The following is a 16,614-nucleotide window of genomic DNA, read 5'->3' as shown; positions in this document are numbered from 1 at the left end:
TTCCAGCTACTTGGGAGGCCGAGGTGAGAGGATTACTTGAGCCTGGGACATTGAGAGGCTGTAGTGAGCTGTGATTGTGCCACTGTACTCCAGCCTGGGTGACAGAGTGAGACCCCATCTCTAAAAAGTAAAGTTAGCCATAATTGGGGTCTTTCACCACATACTAGTGTGACTCAGCCAGTTGTTTGTGGCTGGCAACTGCCAATTCATCTGATTGTCCCAAGAGCCTCAGTGGATTGGTCCGTGCCCATGACTCCCTTGCTAAATAGTCTTGAATGTCACCATTATTCATTTTACTATTATTAGTATTGTGGGTTCCACGTGTCAGGATCCCTTCCTGGGTTGTATTTCATCTCAGCCCTTTGCCAAGTCTTGGTTGAGGTGGTCCTGCCTCAGTTTCCAAAGGGTGCTGGTGATGGAAAGCGGGGTGCTGGGCAGATTGGGGTGAAAGCTGGCTGCTTTGGGGATTGTTTGATGAGCATTATAGTAGACTAAGCTACTTCTCCCCTTGCTTCCCTGCCCTTATTGAAAAGGCGCCAAAGCCAGGAAAAACAAACAGCCAGCCATAAATAAAGAGGACCATGAAAATAACAAAATCAAAAAAGAAAACTTGCTTTAGTGGCAGGCTTGGCTGACGATAGGGTAGATAATGGGAGAGGAAACGCAGCTTTTGGAGAGAAAAAGAATGGAACGCTTTGTTCACTGGAAGAATGAATGCTGCCTGAGGAAGAGCTGCTAAATTGGGGTGTCCAATGAGTGAGCTTGTATTAGGGGAGCTGGTGGTGATTAGGCTTACATGAGGCATGAGTGTCATCCCACCTAGAACCCCTGGGGTGGGGGATACTGTAGGCTTAAGCGGGCTGCGCCAACGGTAGGCTGGTATGCCAGTCTGGCCTAGGGCCTTGGCCGCCATGATCACAGAGCTGCTGCTCACCTCCTCGAGTGCTGGCCAAGCTGGGAGCTAGATGCTTGAATCTCTTAGGGAGCCCCTAGACCTTCTGTCAAGGTATATATTTTTTCTGGAGTGTTAGGGAGACAATCCCAGGGAGGAGAGGAGGAGGCCAAAGTGTTTGCTGACTGTTTGCATTGAAGGCTGTGCTGCTGTCAACACTGCCTGGTGGCTTTCTGGGTGAATGAAATTTACCGACTTCTCTTCCTTTCTTGTACCACCTACGCATCTGGATCGTGGACCCATTTCTTCTGCCTCTGCAATGAGTTGGGTGCCTGAGGTGGGAAGAGGGAGAGAAACCTTTCCTGAGCCCTTGGGATCCCAGGATGCTGTGTGGAAGTGCCCACTTTGGGAGTGGGCTGTGGGCTCACAGATGCATAGAGGCTGATATTTGAAATGCATTTAAGAAGGGCCTTAGATAGCTGGGCGTGGTGGCTAAGACCTATAATCCTAGCATTTTGGGAGGCTGAGGCAGGAGGATCACGTGAGCCCAGGTGTTCAAACCTGCCTGGGCAACATAGTGAGATTCCCTCTTTATTTAAAAAAAAAAAAAAAAAAAAGGTGGCAGGAGGCCTCGGAAACATACTGGTTTGGGGCTGAGTGGTCTGGCTGGTAGAGGTTTCCTGGAAGCACAATCCTTCATTCAGCCACCACAATACTAAGTGCCAGTCTGCTTTGTGCCAGGCATTGTGCTAAGTATTTTCTATATAATAACTTATCAGTTCTCTAGCAAGCATAAGAGGTAGGTATTGTTAGCCCCCATTTCAGACAATGAATCTGAGGTGTAAAGAGGTTAAGTCTCAAGTATTCACTGGGCTTCCTAGAGACCAGCTGCTTCCCACTTTTCCACCCTTCACCTCCTAATCTAGATGACAATGATAAAATGTCCATTTCAGTTGTTCATCACGGCTGTGTGCCAGGCACTGGGCTTTGCCTGTGTTATCTCGTTTACTCTTTGAAACCTCACTAGTGAGTATATATTACTATTTGTCCCAGTTATAGATAAAGGCAGGAGGGTCATTTGAGCCCAGGAGTTCAGGACCAGCCTGGGCAACATGGTGAGGCTGAGAGAGTTAAACTAGTTGGCTAGTTAAGACGGATGCTGGGTTTGAACCAATGCTGCGTGTCTCGCAGAGCCTCATTTCACCATGTACTATGAGGGCTTAGTCTACACGGCTTAGACTTGTCACAAAGCAAAAGCCGATGCTGCCCAGCCCAGTACCAGGAGAAGGAGTGTTTGGCAAAGGTGAGATTTCATCAGCCTGGTGGATAAACACGGCTGTTTGCAGACTGGTTGCGCTTGTCCTTTCCGCTGTCTGTAATCATCCCTGTAGTCCCCAACTTCCTCTCCCTCCAGGGTTGGCAGGAGACAGCAAGGGTTAATGATATAGCACTTCACCCTCGTGGGCTCCAGAGGAAATGAGGGAGCTCATGAGTTCTGCAGAGCTTTTATGTCATCAGCCAGGGAAGGGAAGGCACCGTGGCTTGGCCAGATAAGCGGTGGTGCTGCGAACGTGGGCCTTCCTTGGCAGATTTGTAGGCTTTCCGCCTGTTTGCTCTGTGGGGCACCTGCTGGGGCTTCCAGGGTGGTTGGGGACATCAACAGGGCATTCAGAAAACTGATAACCTAGGCTAGGGAGGGAGACCTACATGGAGCAGATGGAGGAGGAAGAGGGTGGTGGGCCCTGGTGTTCTGCAGGTGCATGTCTTCTGCTTGTTTGACCATGTGGGGGAAGGGGGTGGCGGTGGGTCAGGGAGCAAACATTTTTTTGATTTTCACAAACACCATCATATTCAGTCTTCTCTATCTCTATGGGGTAGGTATTATTTGTTCCATTTTAGAGATAGAGAAACTGAAACTTCCCCATGGCCACACATCTAGTGGTATATAATAGAGCCAGTCTTCAGACACAGGTCCATGTGACAAAGTCCTTTTTCCATTAGCCACACCAGGATGCCTCCCAGCAATGCTGGTCATCACACCCACCCACCTGCCTCCAGAAGAGCTGGGCTGGCTGGGGAGGAGAATAGGGTGCAAGTCCTTCTCCCCCTTGCCCTGGGGGTAGGGAGGGAGAGGGACTCCTTCCTGCTTTAGGGCTCTTTCTCCTTACCTCCTTACCTCCTTCCCTGAACATATATTCTGTACCAGATTCTGTAATTATACCTTATCTCTTACTCACAAAATAGTTCTTGGAATCTGTATTTTACACAAGAAGAAATGGGGGTTTTGAGAGGTGAAGTCTTTCCCCCAAGTTGCCAGAGCTGCCTGGGTTTCTTTTGACTAAGTTTTCCTTGGCTATGACTCAAGTCAGAAACAACTGCAATCCTATAAGAGGTGAAGACAGTGGCCATTCTTTCTCTGCTGGACCAGAGCCTGTTATTTTGCGCCGAGGAGAGTGGCCAGGGCATCAGCTGATAAATGAAAGGATGTGGATTTAGACATCAGTGAGGCCTGAGTTTCAAATGCTACTTCTGCTGGGCCCTGAGTAGGACGTTCTAGCTCCCTGAGCCTTAGTCTTTGTAGTGTTCTTGTGAGGATTAAGCAGGGATGTGCATGAAGAGCCTTTCACTTAGTGCTTGCAGCCAAGTAAGTGCTGTACCATTGCATGCTTGCTTTTTGCCTCCCATTCCTTTGGTCAATATTCAGGGCTATCCCCCAAGGGGCTTTTGACATGGCCAGTCAGCCTCAGCTGCACAATTTCTGCATCTCTCGGCCCTAGGCTGGGCACTGTCCCTGCAGGAAGCCAGATGTGCTCACCTGTCCAGGACTCAGGCTTGGCCTTGCCATTGGGAGACAAGGATGAGGCCTGCCCCTGCCTTCTAGCACTATTGGGGTGCAGGAGAACCTGGAGACAGGCTCGGGTCCTAGAGGCAGGAAGACCTCCAGAGAAGGGCCTCCTGGAGACACTGTTGACCTCTTTTCAGTTTGGGGCCTTCTGGAGGCACACATCACACTGGGAGCCTCAATGGCGCTTTCAAGCAGTCCCATCTGTCTCTTTCTTGACCCACTCGCTGGGTTGGGAGAAGACTCAGGTGCCTCTGGGGCCTGAGGACCAGGTGGGAACATCACAGCTACAGACAGTCTCTCCCTGGCCACTGTTTTCCTTTGTGCCCTTGGGCCAGGGTCAGCTGAGTCCTGGCAGCCACAGAAGCTCAGGCTGGACTGTGATTCTGTGCCTGAGGTGCTGCAGGGAAGCACCTCTTCTCCCATGCTTGGGAGTTGACCCAGCCTCTCTCTGATGTTGGCCGCTCTACCAGGTGAATGTCACCCTGGCCAGCCTGGAAACAGCCGAGGGAGTGTTGGCTGCGGTCCCCCTGAGCTGGGCTAGACCAGACCAGCTGTGCCCTGGATCTGATACCCCCCAGGGCTCACAGAGGCTGGAAAGGGTGAGAGGGACTCTCAGGAAAGCTTTGTCCCAAGTCTGCAGCCAGTCCAGCTCCCAGCTCTGAGTAAACATTAGAGATAGGATCGGGTGTAGCCAGGAAGGGTGGCAGGGTGTGGTCTGTGAGAAGAATGGCAGGATGTGGCACCGGGGCACTGTTCTGGGCACCCACGCCTTGGCCTATTGTTTAGGGCAGCCTGAGGTTCTCAGCTCTCTGGGGGCTTTCAGAGGAAATGGCATTCCCCTGGGACTCAAGCCCTGCCCCACCCCTGCTGCATGGATCTCTTTCCCTGGTGATGCCCCTTGGCACCACCCACTCAGAGCAAGCTTGGGAGTGGGAGCCAGCAGTGGAGGGGGATTAGTGTGTGCCCAGCGGGGAAGTGTAGCCATTGGCCCTCTCAGAGGGTCTGCCTGTCTGTTCAGGCTTCCTGTACCCCAGGGTCTGAGTCACCCGTCATGCTACGATGACTGGAATTTATCTCTATCTTTATCTTCATCTAGATATTTTTTGTAGTGTGGGGAAGGCTGTCGTTGTGGAGGGAGGAAGGACTGACAGTAAAAACTCCTTGATTCCAATCCAACAGGGTCGGTTGTTGACTGGTTAGAAGAGGAAGTGGCTGGTGATTTGTTTTGGGCAGAAAGGGGCTAGGTTTGTGTGCGCCTGTGGGTTGGTGGGGTTCAGAGGGGCCGTGGCAGGGCTGGTTGTGGGGAGGAGAAAGGAAGAGGATCAGCACCTGCAGCAGGCTTTGTCATATAAGGGCCATGCTTTGAGCCACTGTCCCTCCGTGGAGGCGGGTGCCTCTCTATACCTTGTCCCAGGTACTGGATTTGGCTCTGCATGTCAAGGGTGAAGATGGCTGGAGCCCTCTCCTTAGAGGTCTTCACTTCTTTTTTTTTTTTTTTTTTTTTTTTTTTTGAGACGGAGTCTCGCTCTCTCACCCAGGCTGGAGTGCAGTGGCGTGATCTCGGCTCACTGCAAGCTCCGCCTCCCGGGTTCACGCCATTCTCCTGCCTCAGCCTCTCCGAGTAGCTGGGACTACAGGCGCCCGCCACCACGCCCGGCTAATTTTTTTTTTTTGTATTTTTAGTAGTGACGGGGTTTCACCGTGGTCTCGATCTCCTGACCTCATGATCCGCCCGGCCAGAGGTCTTCACTTCTTAAGGATGCTCGCTTGGGTGAGATAAGACCAAGGAGGAAGAAGAACGGAAGAGGGATTGTGAGGTGGGTTCCTGAGAAGGAGGGGAGGGCAGAGCAGAGATGCTGCTTAGCACCCCAGCTGGCTGAATGCCTCTGACTCTATATAGTCTTTTTTTTTTTTTGAGACAGAGTTTCCCTCAGTCACCCAGGCTGGAGTGCAGCAGTGCGATCTTGGCTCACTGCAACCTCCGCCTCCTGGGTTTGAGTGATTCTCCTGTCTCAGCCTCCTGAGTAGCTGGGATTACAGGTGTGCACCACCATGCCTGGCTAATTTTTGTATTTTTAGTAGAGATGGGGTTTTACCATGTTGGCCAGGCTGGTCTTGAACCCCTGACCTCAGGTGATCCACCTGCCTTGGCCTCCCAAAGTGCTGGGATTACAGGTATGAGGCACCGTGTCCGGCCATTCTATATAGTCTTGAAGCAGTGCTGCCCCAAAAGCTGTGTGAACTCAACATCTCCTGACCTCAGTTTCTCTGTTTATAAAATGTGTTGAGGTTGGGCAAGAGAGGAAACTGGGCACGCAGGAGCACTTCCATCCGAGCGAGAGGCTGATGGGCTACCCTGTGGACTTGTGGCCTCTGACCAGTACCAAGGCATCAGACTAGGGTGGAAACTGAGGGAGTAACTCCTGTATCCTGTGGACCCAGCATTCTTTGGCTTCTGGGCATTTTCGGACAGCGGAGTTTGAGGTTACTGACCTTAAAACCTGCGGAGCCACATGGAAAATCACTGAAGCAAGCAGCATGCTGTGTAACAAAGGAGTAAAGGAACTTGAGGGATTATTTTAGTTTCTGGAAAGTCTAAAGGGAGACTTAAGGGAGGACTCCAATGGGGTCTTTAAATCTAAAAAGTATAGAAAGTGTTTCTTATCTGACCCAAGGTAAAAAGAAAAGGAAATGGACTCGCTTTACTGCTGCGGGTATTTAGGTAACTCATAGGAAGAACTTAGACCCAAGGAAGAGGCAGCAGAGGATAACTGGGTGTGGGAGAAAAGCCTGAGAGGCAGGAGCTGTCTAATAGTCCTAACAGTATCCATCACCTGTTAAGCATCCAGACCTGCTTTGTGCTGTGCTGCTGAACTCTCTGTCATTCTCTTGTCATTCCAAGAATATTTATTGAGCACCTACTATGTTTCAGGCACCGTGCTAGGCTCTGGAGCTACAATGATGAGCAGAAACAGGTATATTTTTGGCTACTGGGTGACTCCAAAATAAATTTTTTTTTTTTTTTTTTTTTTTTTTTTAGATGGAGTTTCGCTGTTGTTGCCCAGGCTGGAGTGCAGCGGTGTGATCTCAACTGACTGCAACTTCCACTTCCTAGGTTCAAGCGATTCTCTTGCGTCAGCCTCCCTAGTAGCTGGGATTACACACCTGGCTAATTTTGTGTTTTACTAGAGTCAGGGTTCACCATGTTGGTCAAGCTGATCTCAAACTCTTGACCTCAGGTGATCTGCCTGCCTTGGCTTCTCAAAGTGCTGGGATTACAGCCGTGAGCCACCATGCCCGGGGACTCCAAAATAAATTAAGCATGTAAAGGTATCATTACCAATTGTGGTAAATACTTTTAAGGTCAAGTTCAAAGTGCCATGAGAATGTAAAATAGGCACTCTGATAGGGTCTGGTGTTGTTAACAGGAGATTCATCTCTTCATGTTGAGTTTCTTATTCCCATTTTACTGAGGAGGAAATGGGCTCAGAGAAGTTAAGTTACTTGCCCAAGGTTGCACAGCAATGATTGGTCAGAGTTGGGATTCAAATGTACCCAAGTCTATCAGACCCTAGAGGCTTTTCTCTCAACCACTTGACTCTCAGAGCATCCTGGACTGCACACAACTTATAGAATAGATATTCACCCTGTATTATTTAATCTTCATGGACACCAGTGAGATATGGGTTATTGTACCCATTGTATGGATGAGGAGACAGGCTAAGGGAGGTTAATTAACTTGACTAGGTTCACACAGGTCAGCCTGTGGCAGGGCAGGAATTTAAACCCAGGTTGTTGGATTCAAACCCTGCGGGTCTTCCAAGTTGTCCCCTGACTCCCTCCAGGACCCTTGTTTTATAGACACAGCTTGCAGGGGTGAAGCAAACTGTGCAGACCCCCACCTGCAGCGTGACAGAGAGCAGTGACCACATAATGACCCCTCTCTTTCCATCTCGCTCTCTTTCCTCCCTTATCTAGTTGATCATGGGACCGTCGCTCCCGTCTCTGGGATGGTTAGGGTCTGGAGCCTGGCACTGATGCTCTTCACAGAGACACCTGTGTCTCTCTAGGCCATGGCAGGCTGGGGCTTGGTTCCCTCCAGGCCAGACAAGGCAGGGCAAGGAGCTGCTCTTCTCAAGCAGGCCTGTGCCTGGGGAGGGGGAGAGGGAGGTAAAAGAGGTACCCAGGGACCCTCTCCCCCAAAGGTGAGACCCAGAGGTGCTCTCCAGTGGGGGCGGGGTGGCATTGTGCCTGGGCTGTTGCCTTTTCATGGACAAGTGGGCCGAGAGGATACCAACTAAGGGCCAGTCAGTGCCCAGCACCTGCCGTTGAGCCAGACGCCTGTGAGGATGGAAGGGCCCTTGTCTGGGCAGGGTTATCTGGTGGGCACCAAGCCCTAGTGAACAGACTGACACCTCTAAGCTGGCTTGGCTGGTCACCAGGAGCCATTGTCTTTGTGCTGGAGGCCAGGGTAGGCTGCTGAGAGGCCCAGGAGACAGGCTCCCTAATATAGGGGTGATCCGTGGTGCCTGGCTGGAGGGAGCATGGAGGCTAAGTGTGTGTAGAAGCTCAGAGGGCGGAGGTGTCCTAGTGCAGCGCTGTTCAACAGGAATATAATGGGAACTGCATGTGCAATATTCGCTAGTAGCTATATTAAAAAGTATAAAAAGAAATAGGTGAAATGAATTTTAATGATGTATTTTATCTAACCAACTTATCCAAAAAGAATTTCAACTTGTAATCAGTAACCATTATTAATGAGCTATTTTACATTCTATTCTGTGTACTAAGCCTTCAAAATCTGGGGTGGGTTTGATGTTCACAGCACATTTCCGTTGGGACTGGCTGTATTATAAATGCTTAGTAGCCACATGGGGCAAGTGGCTGCAATCTTGGGCCGTGCAGTCCTAGGGTTAATTAGGACAGATGATGGCCTCCTCTGCCTCCACCATCAGCTCCAGGGATGGATGGTCGTTCACCATCCCCAACTGGGGAGAACTTGGACTTTTGTGTCCTGTTCATCTGACCATGCTCCTGGAGGCTGTGGCTGCTGCTGGGATTTCTGGGCTGCAGCAGGAAGGCTTTGAGGTGGGAGCTGGAAGCCCCTGAAGTTGGGACAGAATGAAGGAGAGACCCTTAGGACCCAAGTCCGGAGGGAGGAGGGACCCGGTGGCCGGCCTGCGCCCGAAGTGGGTGTGAGTGAGGTGGCGCAGAGCCGACGGATCAGAGGCCCACAGGCCCGCATTGTGCGCCTGTCACACTTCCTTTGGCTTTATTGCTTTTGTCCAACACCCTATTGTCTGGCTTCCTTTTGTCCCCCATTCAGTGCTGCTGCCTTTTATTTTCCAGCCAGCCTGGTTGTTTTCATTTCTTTTGTCTGAAGTTCCTGAGAGGAAGGTTTTATTTTCAGCGGTTTGATTAATTCACAGCTTGAGCCCAGGGTTTGTTTGTTATGTAATTGCTGCCTTCGGCTTCAGGATAAAACCCCCTCCCCAACTGCGCCCACTCCCACTTCTCGCCCCCCTGCTCTCGGCCTGGCTCTGAGCCCCTCCTGGTGCCCGGATGGGCTGAGCCGCCTGCTTCCTGGACGCTCTCCAAGCCCCTGGGCTGTAGGAGGGGACCCCAGGGCGAGCTGGGCTGGGGTCTCTTCTCTTCTCTGCATCTAGGTGGGATGGGGCCTTTGTTCTTATGGTCAGGGAGGCCCCTCTCTGCAGTGCCCTGTCTTGGGACCCAGCCTCTGGGGAACCCTACACTTTGAAAGTGGGTGAGCAGGAGAGTCTGGTCTGATCAGCAAGGTGGAATGAAATCAAATACACATGCACTCATGCACTGCTTGCCTACCAACGTCTCCGTCAATGACCCAACACATATAGGACGGTGGTCCTGCAAGATTCTACTACTGTATTTTTGCTGTAGCTTTTCTATATTTGGATGTTGGATACACAAATACTTAACCATTGCATTACAATTGCCTACAGTATTCAGTACAATAACACGCTGTCCAGGTTTGTAGCCTAGGAGCAATAGGCTATACCATACAGCCTGGTGTGTAGTAGGCTGTACCATCTAGGTTTGTGTAAATATACTCGATGAGGTTTGAATAACAAAGAAATTGCCTGGTGATGCATTTCTCAGAACATGTTTATGCTATTAATTGATGTAGGACTGTGTATACAGTCATCCCACTGTATCTGAGACGGTTGGTTCCAGGACCTCCAAAGATATCAAAATGTGCTGATGTTCAAGTCCCTGATATAGAATGGCATAGTATTTGCATATAACCTGTGCACATCCTCCCGTATACCTTGTTTTTTATTTATTGTTACTATTATTATTATTTTTTTGAGATGGAGTTTCGCTCTTGTTGCCCAGGCTGGAGTGCAATGGCACCATCTCAGCTCACCACAACCTCCACCATCCGGGTTCAAGAGATTCTCCTGCCTCAGCCTCCTGAGTAGCTGGGACTACAGGCATGCACCACCACGCCCGGCTAATTTTGTATTTTTAGTAGAGACGGGGTTTCTCCATGTTGGTCAGGCTGGTCTCGAACTCCCGACTTCAGGTGCTCCACCTGCCTCGGCCTCCCAAAGTGCTGGAATTACAGGCATGAGCCACCGAGTCTGGCCAGTTGTTATCATTTTTGAGATAGGGTCTTGCTCTGTCACCCTGACTGGAGTGCAGTGGCTTAATCTTGGCAGCTTCAAACTGCTGGCCTCAAGTGAATCCTCCAGCCTCAGCCTCCCGAGTAGCTAGGACTACAGGCGCGTGCCACCATGCCCAGCTAATTTTTGTATTCTTTTGTAGAGACAGGATCTTGCTATGTTGCTCAGGCTAATGGGCAACATAGCAAGACCCTGTCTTTACGAAAAAAATACAATACTCCTAGCCTCAAGCAATCCTCCTGCCTCAGCCTTTCAAAGTGTTGAGATTACAGGCATGAGCCCCGGTGCCTCTAGATTACTTATAATACCTAATATAATGTAAATCATATGTAAATAGTTTTTGCACCATATTGTCTAGGGAATAATGACAAATCTACATGTTCAGTACAGATGAAATTTCTTTTTTAAATATTTTTGATCTGAGGTTGGTTGAATCCATGGATGTGGAACCTACAAATACAGAGGGCTGATTGTATATATTTTATTCAATTATATGCTTATTTAAAATACTCTACATGTACTCTTATATACAATGCATGTTTCATAAAACATAACAAACATTTTACAGAGTTGATGCAATCTATCCAAGTGCATCCATACACAGTTGATGCAGTATTTAAATACCATACTGCACCTGGGATGTTTAAGGAATTTTTTACTGTAAGGATATTTTTACTATATCTGATTTTAGCCTTACATACCTCCCCTAAACATCTAATCCCCAAGCAAAAAAAAAAAAAAAAAAAAAATCAAAAAAATTTATTTAACAGTGCTTTTCTTTCTTTTTTTTTTTTTTGAGACGGAGTCTTGCTCTGTCGCCCAGGCTGGAGTGCGGTGGCACGATCTCGGCTCACTGCAAGCTCCACCTCCCGGGTTCACGCCATTCTCCTGCCTTAGCCTCCCGCGTAGCTATGCCTTTGCCTCTCAAACAAGCCCCCAAGGCATGCTGAAGCTGCTGGTCCTTATAGTGCATTCCAACTAGTAGTGGTTTAACAAACACCAGATCATGTGATGGTATTTGGAAATGTAATAAACAAGAAAACAACAAAACACCAGGTCAGTGCTTCCTGGTGCCACAAACTGTTCCAAGTACCATATAAATATCAACTCCTAGTCCTCATGGCCGTCCTATAGGGTAGGGACTCTTACCATGCTCATTTTACAGGTGAGGAAACTTGAAGTACAGAGCAGCTAAGCAACTTGCCCTAGGTCACTGGGCTAGTCAGTAGCTGAGGCAGGACCCATGCATAGCTGGAACCTGCTGTGTTCCCACTAGAATCCAGAGTGCATCTCTGTGACTTTGGAGGATAGGCATCTGCTGCTCCACCCAAGCCTGGCATGACCCCTGGAAACCACTCCCTGAGATGTTGTGATTAGCTCAGCTCCTCAGATGTCCCAGGCAGTGATGCGACAGGAAAGGAACAGCAGGTGCAGAGTCTCAAGAGGGTCTGCCAGGTATACCAGCTGTTTAAACTAGGAACTGCAAACTCACATGCCTATGGTGGCCAGACTCTAAATGAGAGATTCCAGCTAGATACCGGAAAATATTTTTCGTAAAGTCAATCATCTCAGTCTGTTATTCCCCCCACCCCCGCCCTTTTTTTTTTTTTTTTTTTTTTTTTAAAAAAAAAGATGGGAGTCTCACTAGGTTGTCCAGACTGGCCTCAAACACCTGACCTCAAGTGATGTGCCTTCCTCGGCCTCTTGAGTAACTGGGATTACAGGCATGAACCACCATACCTGGCTGTTTCCCCCTATTTGATAGATGCATGAAGTAAGAAATCATTTACTTTTACCTTATCTCCACTGTAAGAAGAAGACTATATGTCTTATATATAGAAGAATATATGTCTTATATAGTTAATACTTGGTTTCCTTTTTGAGGAGTAGTAGGAGTGTGGAGGCTAAGGTAGACTGGCCTGTCCATAAGAAATACCCATTACCCAATTCCAGCCAATTTTTGCCACAGCAACAATTGAGCTAGAAGTTCAAATCTAGATTTTTATGTGTTATCTCTTGACTTTTAAGTATTGGTAACTAATTATAAAAATGCATTTGTAGGCTGGGCATGGTGGCTTACGCCTGTAATTCCAGCACTTTGGGAGGCTGAGGCGGGCAGATCACCTGAGGTCAGAAGTTGGAGACCAGCTTGGCCAACATGGCAAAACCCCGTATCTACAAAAAATACAAATATTAGTTGGGGGTGGTGGCGTGTGCCTGTAATTCCAGCTACTCGGGAGGCTGAGGCAGGAGAATCACTTGAACCTGGGAGGCAGAGGTTGCGGTGGGCCGAGATCGTACCCCTGCACTCCAGCCTGGGTGACAGAGTGAGACTCCGTCTCAAAAAAAAAAAAAAAGTGCATTTGTATACACACAAACATGCACAGACAGATGCACGCGCACGCGCGCACACACACACACACACGCGCGCTCTCTCTCTCTCTCTCCAACTCTGTTGGGCTCAGAAACAGCCAGTCAGTATCTGGCCTCGTTAGTTGGGCCGTCAGTCCACTAGTCCCGTAGTCCCAAGCATTACACAGGCAGGTCCTGCGCAAGGGTGGGCCCACTCTTATCTAGAACTTTTTGTTTAAAAAGCAAAAAACAAAACAAAAAAGCATGAGGGATACAAGAGCCTTTGCTGATTTTTCTGTGGGTTCACAAGTAAGCTTGCCCTTTCTGTGAGTGTGCCCATGTGACAGGCACCAGGAGGTGCTTGGGTGGGGTCAGGGGTGCAAACGGTAGGGTCACTGCCTCTGGGCAGAAGTTTATGACTGGGGACTCACCTCGGCTCACTCTGTCCCTCCCCCAGGATGTCCATGAGGAGCCCCATCTCTGCCCAGCTGGCCCTGGATGGCATTGGCACCATGGTGAACTGCACCATCAAGTCAGAGGAGAAGAAAGAGCCTTGCCACGAGGCCCCCCAGGGCTCAGCCACTGCCGCTGAACCTCAGCCTGGAGACCCAGCCCGGGCCTCCCAGGATAGTGCTGACCCCCAAGCTCCAGCCCAGGGGAATTTCAGGGGCTCCTGGGTCAGTGTCCCCACCCTGCCTCCATCCTCACACCCATGCGCTGTACCTGTGCTCTCTGCTCGGCTGGCCCACTCCCCTAGATGGCAGCAGACACAGGCAGAAATGGTGATCCTAGGGGTAAGACGCCACGTAGGGAAGCAGGGAGGCACTGCCAAGTTCAGTCTGAGGCTGGAAGCGGGGTCACCTATCAGAGCAGGACCTGGACTCACGCCTGTACTCACTCGCTTGATAGTGACTGTTCACCTATGTGTGACCCAGTCCTTGCTTCTGAGGACTAGATGGGGCGATGGGACACACATGCTAAAGTTTGGCTTAAAAGTAATATACCAGATTTTTCAGATGATTTGGGAAAATCAACCTGATTACCCAAGCAAGAATTAGGTCACTGTTAAAGATGATATTGTTCTTCACCCTTAAAACAAGAGAATTGAGCTACATGATTCATAAGGATTCTTGCAGCTCCCAAAAATTCTGATTTCACATAGGAGATGTAAAAAGGTAACATATAATTAAAATCCAAGTAAGTGAAAATGAGGAGAGTTATGGGCTCTGAGAAAGAATCCAGCCTGGAGGAGGGAGGAGGGGGCTGGCAGCACTGGTGATCAGGGAAGGCTTCCTGGAGAAGTAGAGCCTCAAGCTAAGCCTTAAAGGATGGGGAGGACTTTGATGAGGAGTGAGGCAGGCAGTGGGGAGTATGAGTAACTTTTGCCAGCCCCTACCTGCTCCCCTATGCAGCCCAGCTGGTGTAGTGGGTGTGTTCAAGGGAGTGATAACTAATAGCTGACTTTTGGCCCCTGATTGCAATGGCAAACCTCATTCACATGCATTAACTCCCTTGATCCCAGCAACAATCCTGTGACAGAGGAGGTATTAATATTTCCATTTTCAAAAGAGGGAAGTCAGGTTCAGAGTATTTCAGGGAATTGTATGGGATCAAGCATCGTGTGAGTCACTGAGCCTGGACTGAAACCCAGGTCTTTTGTTTTGAAATCTTCTGTTCTTTTCCTGAACAAAGCTTGGGCAGGTAGAGGCCAAAGGGGCCTACTGAGTGGAGAAGTAGGACTTGGATAGGGCTGGGATCCCTCAGGGTACACATCTTTGGGGTGCCCAGCCCTCCCTGCAGTATATCCCCTTCTCTTGGGGGTTATGGTGACAATTCAGTATGTCTTGCAGGACTGTAGCTCTCCAGAGGGTAATGGGTCCCCAGAACCCAAGAGACCAGGAGCGTCGGAGGCTGCCTCTGGAAGCCAGGAGAAGCTGGACTTCAACCGAAATTTGAAAGAAGGTAGGATGTCTGCCCTAGTTAGAAGCAGAGGCCTGAGGCAGGGAGGTGTTAAGACGGTTATTCCTCACCCCTTTGCTGTCTTCCAGTGGTGCCAGCCATTGAGAAGCTGTTGTCCAGTGACTGGAAGGAGAGGTTTCTAGGAAGGAACTCTATGGAAGCCAAAGATGTCAAAGGTGAAGGCCTGTTGGGGGTGGGGGAGATGTTTGAACCCCATCTCTCTTCTCCTGGTCTGGCCATGCAGCCTGGCTCTGTAGGGCAGTTCTTGGTACATACCTATCCTGTGCCATCTGGCTCCTGCCTGGCCTTAGGGGTCATCACCATCCCTCGCCTGGAGGCCCCAAGCATTAGGTCTCGCTCATCCCATGCAGGAGAGGCCTGGTAGGAATCAAATCCCATGACTCTGAATCTGGGCTCTCACCAGGCACCCTTGTGACTTCAGGCATGTCATTGCCACTTCCCGGGTCTAACCGCAAAATGGGCAGAAAGTTCCCTTTCACTCTAATTAATTCTAGGTCAGTTGGACCTCGCTAAGTGAATGAGAAGTAGTTATTAATGGGCTGCTGCTTGGGTTCCTTAGAGTGATTTTTTTTTGGAGATACGGTCTCCCTATGTTGCCCAGGCTAGAGTGCAGTGGCACAATCTTGGCTCACTGCAGCCTCAACCTCCTGAGTGATCCTCCCATCTCAGCCTCCTGAGTAGCTGGGAACACAGGCACCTGCCACCAAGCCAGGCTAATTTTTATATTTTTTTTGTAGAGATGATGTCTTACTATGTTGCCCAGGCTGGTCTCGAACCCCTGCGCCCAAACAGTCCTCCCACCTTGGCATCTCAAATTGCTGGGATTGCAGGCATGAGCCACCCACCACACCCAGCCAGAATGATCATTTTTGCATTGTCATTGATCACACCCACAGAGGGAACTTTAAAACCATACAGATGCCCAGGCTCCACTCCCACCTATTGAATGGGAAACCCGGGGTATGGTAGGGGCCTGGGCCTCTATACCTCTCAAAGGATCCATGAGTGATTCCGATGTTTTTTTTTTTTTTTTAAAAAAAAGGTCTATGGCCAGGCACTCAGGAATAAACTACTGCATCAGACAGGAGCTAAACTGGAGGTCAGGGGAGCACTAACATTTATTGGTTGAGGACCATGTGGCCAGATCCTGGACTAAGAGCTTTGCATATATTAGCACTTTTTTTTTTTTTTTTTTTTTTTTTTTGAGAGACAGCTCACTCTGTTGCCCAGGCTGGAGTGTAGTGGTGCGATTTCGGCTCACTGCAAACTTTGCCTCCTGGGTTCAAGCAATTCTCCTGCCTCAGTCTCCCAAGTAGTTGGGATTACAGGCATGCGCCACCACGCCTGGCTAATTTTTGCATTTTTGTAGAGATGGGGTTTTACCATGTTGTTCAGGCTGGTCTTGAACTCCTGACCTCAAGTGATCCACCTGCCTCGGCCTCCCAAAGTGCTGGGATTACAGACGTGAGCCACCACACCTGGCCTCTATTAGCTCATCTATCCCTCACAGTAACCCTCTGAAGTGCTTATTATTATGCCCACTTACCAAGATTTTGGAAACCCTAAAGTGCAGAGAAATTGGTAACTTGCCTAACAGCTCACAGGCAGGATGGGTTGAAACGGGAATTTGATCCCAGACCTGTCTTGCTTCAAAGCCTGAGTGTGTCCCACTGGATCCCTCCGATGGAATGGTTGTCCACCCTGACCCTGTGTGGCGCTGAGCACTTGAGGACATTCAAGAGGCCCGGGGCTCTGGGGCTGAGATATCCCACCGTCAGCATTTTCAGGGGGCCTGGAATTCGTGGCTAATAGGGGAGAACTTCTAGGCTAGTAGTTGCCAGGTAGCAACACGAAGAGCCCCCTTCAAGGCAAGCATCTTGTGT

At 49.6% G+C, this 16,614-nt stretch overlaps 1 protein-coding gene across 3 annotated transcripts in view; it reads left to right on the top strand.

Annotated features, from left to right (window-relative positions):
* Window positions 1-16,614, top strand: part of SOX13 (SRY-box transcription factor 13) — a 57,318-nt gene that overhangs the window by 28,724 nt on the left and 11,980 nt on the right. For 2 of the 3 annotated variants that reach the window (XM_063613232.1, XM_063613231.1), the window contains exons 2-4: window positions 13,209-13,428; window positions 14,602-14,713; window positions 14,800-14,886. In XM_063613232.1, the coding sequence (XP_063469302.1) occupies window positions 13,209-13,428; window positions 14,602-14,713; window positions 14,800-14,886 (419 nt within the window). The remainder of the gene's footprint in view (window positions 1-13,208; window positions 13,429-14,601; window positions 14,714-14,799; window positions 14,887-16,614) is intronic. The other variant, XM_055234884.2, reaches the window with a different exon arrangement.

Source organism: Symphalangus syndactylus, chromosome 19 (genome assembly GCF_028878055.3).
Source record: "Symphalangus syndactylus isolate Jambi chromosome 19, NHGRI_mSymSyn1-v2.1_pri, whole genome shotgun sequence".
NCBI lineage: Eukaryota > Metazoa > Chordata > Mammalia > Primates > Hylobatidae > Symphalangus > Symphalangus syndactylus.
Note: the sequence above shows the minus strand (reverse complement) of the source record. Positions and strands in the feature narration are given on the sequence as shown.